A 6,354-nucleotide genomic window follows, 5' to 3' on the forward strand; every position below is an offset into this window, starting at 1 on the left:
AGCGCGTGGTAGAACTTGAGATTGTTGTATGCCAAGCGCTCTTTCTTTTTTTAATAGAAGTTCAAACGAACAAATGAAAATTTTAGCAAAATCGCCTAGCTCTTCGTTTTTTAACACTGAAATCTCAAGAGCGGCTCTTGAACGGTTCTCATTAGTGTACGTCGTGAAAAAAACAACCAGCAACACTCGGTCATTCAAGACACCGAGCAGCTAACCAAGTTTTTTTCAGGAGAGTAAATCATAATCGCCTGACGAGATAAATCGGCTGTTAATATTTAAGCTCCCGTATTCTTTCCCAACAATGCAACAATGAGCATCTTTTTTCTAAGAAAAACACTTTTCAAAAATATGAACAAAGTTATTCTCGTTGGTTTACGGTTCGTAACATTCACCACATCTCTTGCCATTCACTCATCTTTTGTACGATTCTCACCTAGGTATAGCACTGAATACTCATCACAAGTAAGGGGCCTACAACGAAGGGCTTTGCTTAATGACATAACAAGAAGTGGATGAGGCGGGAAAAGCAAGAATAATGAAAAATGAACTCGCGTTAAAAAAGGAGAACACCACACCAACCCGCGCCTAAAACCTCTTCTTAAATCAAATTTACCTCTTCCTCCGCACTGCTACAAGAAGTTGTGAGGTAGTTGCTTTTATCCGCGAATGCCTGTCATGTGTTGGCAGCTCAATAGACTATATAGGACTTAATTTAACTGGGTCGATAAGCGCAGTTATTTTTTGTTACGATACATATGTGTAGTTACGTAGAGTGCTTAGAACGGTCTAGCGCGAAGACGTGGAGACTATATATGACAGACACAGAACAACCGCAGGAAACCAAGTATAATCGATAATTTCACAAAAGTTTATCTTCTCAGGCACAGTACCGAAAAAATTGACGGCCACTCACCTAATCAACGGGGAAAATTCAAAGACGTTTCGAAACAGCATGATGTCAGTGGCCGCCGTTTTGTTAGCAGCAATTTTTGGAGAAAGCCTTTCTTACCTTGCGTGAATTCCACGACGCTTCGATTGCCGACGGCCCGATTAACGAGGATTCCGTGGCTTGGAAACACGGTCACTACAAATCTTAACTTCGCGTCAACACTGTCGCTGTCGCAGGCGCGCAGCACGTCACTGGTGAGGCGAAATCCGAGCCGGCGTGAGCTATCCAGGTACGAGAGCGCGACGGCGCCCTTGTTCACAGCAATCTGAGGAGGACTGTTGTCTACGGCGACCACCTCGACGGGAAACAGCTGCGGTACGTTCGTCGGGTGCTGTACGTTGGGGTGGACGTAGAAGTCGTGGTGAGCGCCGTCGGTTACTATGAACGTAAAGTTGTCCCGCGTGGTGTCACTACCGTCGTGCGAGTAAGACACTCTGTTGTCGGCCAGGTCCGCCATGCTGAACGAGCCAGCCTCGCGTGACCTGTCGATGATGAGCCGGCCGTGGACAGGCTTGTGGATGACGCGGAAGTGGACCTTCCTGTCCGGAGTGTCCATGTCGTCCGCCTTCAGCTCGAATGGAGTGATGAGGCGCTCGGTCCCCTCTCGAAGCCTGAGGCCCGATATGAACACCACGGGCTTCTTGTTGTCTACGTCGGTGATGGCAATTCGGAACGTTCTGTACACAGAGTTGCGCCCGTCGTTCACTTCGAACTCGAAGCTGTCCAGCTTGCTCTCGTCTTTGCTGGTGTGCACGTAACTGATCTTGTTCCCCGCCAAGTCTAGCTGGGTGAACGACCTCAGAATCACTCCGGGCGCGTCGGAGCTCTCGAGGTGGCCCTTGGTGGGTGAGTGGGTTATGGTGAATCGAAGCCGCTCGTCATGGCTGTTCAGGTCCGTCGTGCTCAGTGCGGCAGTGGTAAGAGTCACCTTGCCGCCTTCGGGCAGCCTCACTCCGCGGTTCACTACTTCCGGGTAGATGATGTCGATACTCTCGACGGTCACCCAGAAGTACTGGTCGATAAGCGCGTTGGTGCCGTCGGTGACATCCAGCCTGATAAGATCACGAACTCCGGGCGCCCCGGTATGCACGTACAGGACGAGTCCGTAATCAATGTCTTGCTGAGTGAAGTTGGAACCAAGGGTTAAATTTCGCGCAGGCTGATACGTGGTGGAGTTCAAGAGCTGTAGTATGCCGTGTCTGGGGATATCCCTGATAACGTAAGTCAAACTAGAATCGTCGGAATCGATGTCCTCTGCCCTTAGTACTCTGTTCGTGATCGTCTTCTTTTCTTCCATCGCAACCTCAAGGCCATCGTTAACTGCAAGCCTAGGTGTCTCATCGTCGACAGGCATGATAACGACAGAAACCAGTTTCCGGCTTTCGTGCTGGCCATCACTGACCGAGAGCTCGAACAAGTCTGCGGTCGTCTCGCTGTCGTCGTGTCGATAAACTACAAACGACGGCGCTGTAACATCATCAATGTCGAACGTATCCAGTTGCATAGTTTTAGTGGACAGTATCTTTCCGTGTAAAGGCGGCTTGGTGACTCGAAACGTCAGTGCATCCTTGGGTCTGTCCATGTCCGCGGCTTGCGTCACAAGTTCTTCCAACGACGAATCAGCGCCTTCCATCACAAAAATTTCGCCGACCGTTATCTCAGGGTCCTCGTCATTCTTCGGTGTTATTTGCACGTGAAACTTGTGCTTGGGACTAGCGTTCACGCCATCGGAGCAAATGAAAGTGAAGTTGTCTTCCAGCGGTTCGAATCCGCGGTGTATGCTTTGCACGTAGTTAATCCAGCCGGAAATCAGTTCCCCCACCGTAAACGCCGATACAGGAACGCCCACCTGTACTCGCTCCGAGCCCGGAGACGGTGACACGTTTTCCACGTAACCGTGGCTTGGTTGGACGTCGATGCTGCAGAGGATATCTTCGTCGTTCGTGTCCACGTCAGTGGCGGACAAGTGCACCCGCGTGATAGTAGCCTTTCCGCCTTCGGGGACGGCGAGTGAAGGTCCGACTAACACTCGCGGTGCCATCGAATCTACGGGCTCGACTTTCACGTGCACGAGGACGTCGTCCATTCTTCTCGTTCCGGAATCCTCGGTGATGCTGAGCTGGAATATGTCACTCGAACCGCTTACCCCCGTCTCGATGCCACTATGAACGTAGAATATCCTCCTCTTGTGCAAGTCCTGCAGGGAGAACCGATTTGCTTTCGTTCCGCTGTTGAAAATACTACCTTGTCTGGGGGCGTGCGTAAGAACGAATTCTATGGAGCTTTTGTGGTCATTCACGTTTTGCATATTAAACGTATGAATCTCCAATAAAACCTTGCCGCCCTCCTCGACGCTGAGTGCCACATTAAGGGTTCCCGGTCTTTTCGGCACGCGGGGAGACTCTTCTGAGAGCGGCTTAATATTCACCTTAACCGTCACGGGGACTCTGTGAATCCCATCTCGAACTTCGAGGTCAAATTTGTCCATTCTTCTTGCCGAAGTTCCCGTGCTCTCATATTTTATTGATCCGCTGGCTATGTCGGAGCGCGAAAAGAAGCCGTCCGGCTCTAAAATTTGTCCGTCTAACCGAAGCGCTCCGTACATCGGAGCCTTTACGAGGACGAAGCTTAACTCTTCGCTCGCCGTGTCCGCATCAATGGCATCCAAGTCGTCCAGAGTTATGTCCACGGAACTTTTTTCGACGACCGTTATGCCCCGGTTGTGCACCGCGGGCGGTTTGTTGTCCACGGGCTGCAAGAGTATGGTGAATATCTGACCCGCCAGCACGTTATCTCCGTTGTCGGACACCTCGAAGTCAAAGTTTATTATCCTTGGCACGATGCCCAGCTCGGCCGTCGGGGGCCGGTAACCAATTTTGTGATGATTTACTTCCGCCTGCGTAAACTCCACTACTGCAGCGTCCGGGTCGTCCATGCGTACCACCGAGCCGGCGCTCATGGGGTTGCTCGCGTCCGTGTCGAACGGGGGCTTCGTAATCCGATACCGGAGTTCCTTCTCTTTCGTGTCCAGATCGCGGTAACGCAACTCCTTCTTCGTGATCGCAGTCAGCTGGAACTCTTCCACGAGGAGATGAAGCGTGGCGTCGGGATGTTTCTCCGGCGGCAGATCGTCAACGGGAAGGATCTTGACCAAGAACTCGTTTACGCCCGACTCGTTGGGTGGCTCGTTTTCGTCCGAGAGACGGAAAAAGACTCGGTCTGTGATTGGTTCGGAAACGTGATCTCCGGAGTGGCGGTAGTAAATGTTCCCTTCAAGTAAGTCTACCTGTTCCCACCTGGTCACTTCGCCTTCGTACAGTCCGTCCTTGAACAGCCAGTGGAAGGAATCGGCTGGCTTCTCGACTTTCTTTAAAAGCAGCGTGCCGTATTCCGGAAACGGGGGCAGAAGCTCGAAACCGATACCGAAATCATCACTGTCGACGTCTGTGGCGCTCAGGTACCGGGATGTGATCTGTACGTCTTCACCCTTGCGCACGGTAATGCCAGTATTGATATCCAGAAGTGGCGGCTCGTCATCTACCGGGTAAATGGTGACGGGGAAAAGAAACTCGACTTCGTGCCGCCCGTCGCTCATCTTGAATACAATGTTGTCCGTGCTCGTGCTGCTTCCATCATGTCGGTAAGCTACGCGCCCCTCGTCTAAGTCGGCCGCCATGATAATATCAGCTTCCTCCCCATCTACCGTAATAATTCCGTGTCTCATTCCGTCTACCACTGTCAAGAAAACCTCGTCCTGGTTATCTTGGTCCGAGATAAGCAAGCTGTCACCTAATTTCTTTGATTTGCCTTCTACGAGCGTAATGCCTGTATTTTTAGTGACCAAAGGAGCTATAGTGTTCGTGGGTTTCACGACAATCATTAATGAGAACGGGTCTGAAACTGCTCCTTCTGGGTCGATTATTTCTACCTCCACTCTAAATATTCTCCTTTCATTGGACTGCTTGGAAGGAGGCACATAGGCGATTTTTAAAGCCTGCACGTCTTTTTGAAAGAACGAAGTGGTCGGCACACGGCGATCATCGGTCGTCACGAAGTAGCCTTCTTCGGGACCGAGCGTTGTTCTGAGGTTGAACAGTAGGGCATCACTGTCGCTATCCGAATCTTCAGCTGCAAGAACTGCGGGGGTGAGTGGCGTCATTATGAACTGGCTAACGTCGAGGCGCAATTCAGATGCGAAAGTCGGCTGGGGTACGGAGTTCTCAACGCCAGCTTCGATTTTCACCGGCAAATGAAAGCGCTCTTTTCTCGGCGAGTGGCCCGCGGAATCGGTGACTTCCACGAGGAAAGGTACGTAGTCCCATTTCGATGACATAGGCCCACCGGTGTGGCGGTACCTGACGTCGGCTTGCAAAAAGGAGCTGCAACTCGCGAACTGCGTCGGGACATCACCAACAAGATCACCGTGCCGCGGGAACCTGTGCACTTCCGTCAGCACGCGCACCCTGCAGACACTTCCCGGTTCCGTGGCACCGAAACTAAGCACGTCCTCGCCGATGGGCTGGCTCTCGCCACCCAACGACGACACGGTCAACGGGTTCACCTTCACTGCGATCTGGTACGGCTCCGGCGACACTTCCACCGACAGCAGCAGGGGCACGATGAGCGTCTCGTTCTCGGCCTCGTACTTGACGAGGAGTCGCACCCTGTCCATGAGCGGCGCGATCCTGGAGCCGAAGTGGGTGTAGGCCACGCTTCCGAAGCCAAATCCGCACGGGAACGACGCGGGCTGGAGCCTTCCGGGCCGGCTCCAGGAGAGGGCGGAAGGAGGCTCTCCATCCTCCGCTTGCACCACATGGACGTCGCACCGGTCTCCGGGAGCGACCCGTATCCGGAGGTCCTCGGAAGGGCTGAGGAACACCGATCTGCCCAGGGCCACGGTGAGGGGCTCGTTTTTGAGCACCACGTCGCCAGGTGAGAGGCGGCCGGCTGCGCTGGCGACCAGGCCCACGGCGGTGAGCAGCCATAGGAGCCGCCGCTTCATGAGCGATCCTGGTGCGCTGCAGCCGCCGGCCAGAGGCGCTGGAGATCGCGGCGGGAGCAGCGGAGAGATGCTGCCGACTCGGCGGCAACTTTCATGTTGTTTAGGTGGTCTCGCAGGGAGCGCCACCGGGCCGCCTTCGCGCTCTCGCCCTCAAGAATAACCCCCTCCCTCTCCTCTCGGCACGTCACTCGCTGCTGCAGACGAGGGGGGCGGCAGCGGGCGGGAGGGAAAAGGTCCCGCCGCGGCGCGTAGCTCGACACCCATGCGTCCCCCTCACACAGGCTCGTCCGCTGTTTGCTGCCGTTTCGCGTGGGGGAGGGGGGTGCGGCGGCAAGGCGAACCAGTAAACCTCGCGGGAGGAGAAACGATGAGGCGTGCTGCATCACCTTTCTCCCGAGTTTCT

At 53.8% G+C, this 6,354-nt stretch overlaps 1 protein-coding gene across 1 annotated transcript in view; it reads right to left on the reverse strand.

Moving 5' to 3' along the window:
• LOC149372556 (FRAS1-related extracellular matrix protein 2-like) overlaps positions 1–6,031 on the reverse strand; it is a 127,622-nt gene extending 121,591 nt beyond the window's left edge. The window contains exon 1 of the mRNA XM_089567054.1: positions 1,010–6,031. Within this exon, the coding sequence (XP_089423180.1) occupies positions 1,010–5,951 (4,942 nt within the window). The 5' untranslated portion in view covers positions 5,952–6,031. The remainder of the gene's footprint in view (positions 1–1,009) is intronic.
• Between the last annotated feature and the right edge of the window lie 323 nt (positions 6,032–6,354).

The sequence above is a fragment of the Amblyomma mixtum genome, chromosome 1 (genome assembly GCF_055824585.1).
Source record: "Amblyomma mixtum isolate Tamu chromosome 1, ASM5582458v1, whole genome shotgun sequence".
Lineage (NCBI taxonomy): Eukaryota > Metazoa > Arthropoda > Arachnida > Ixodida > Ixodidae > Amblyomma > Amblyomma mixtum.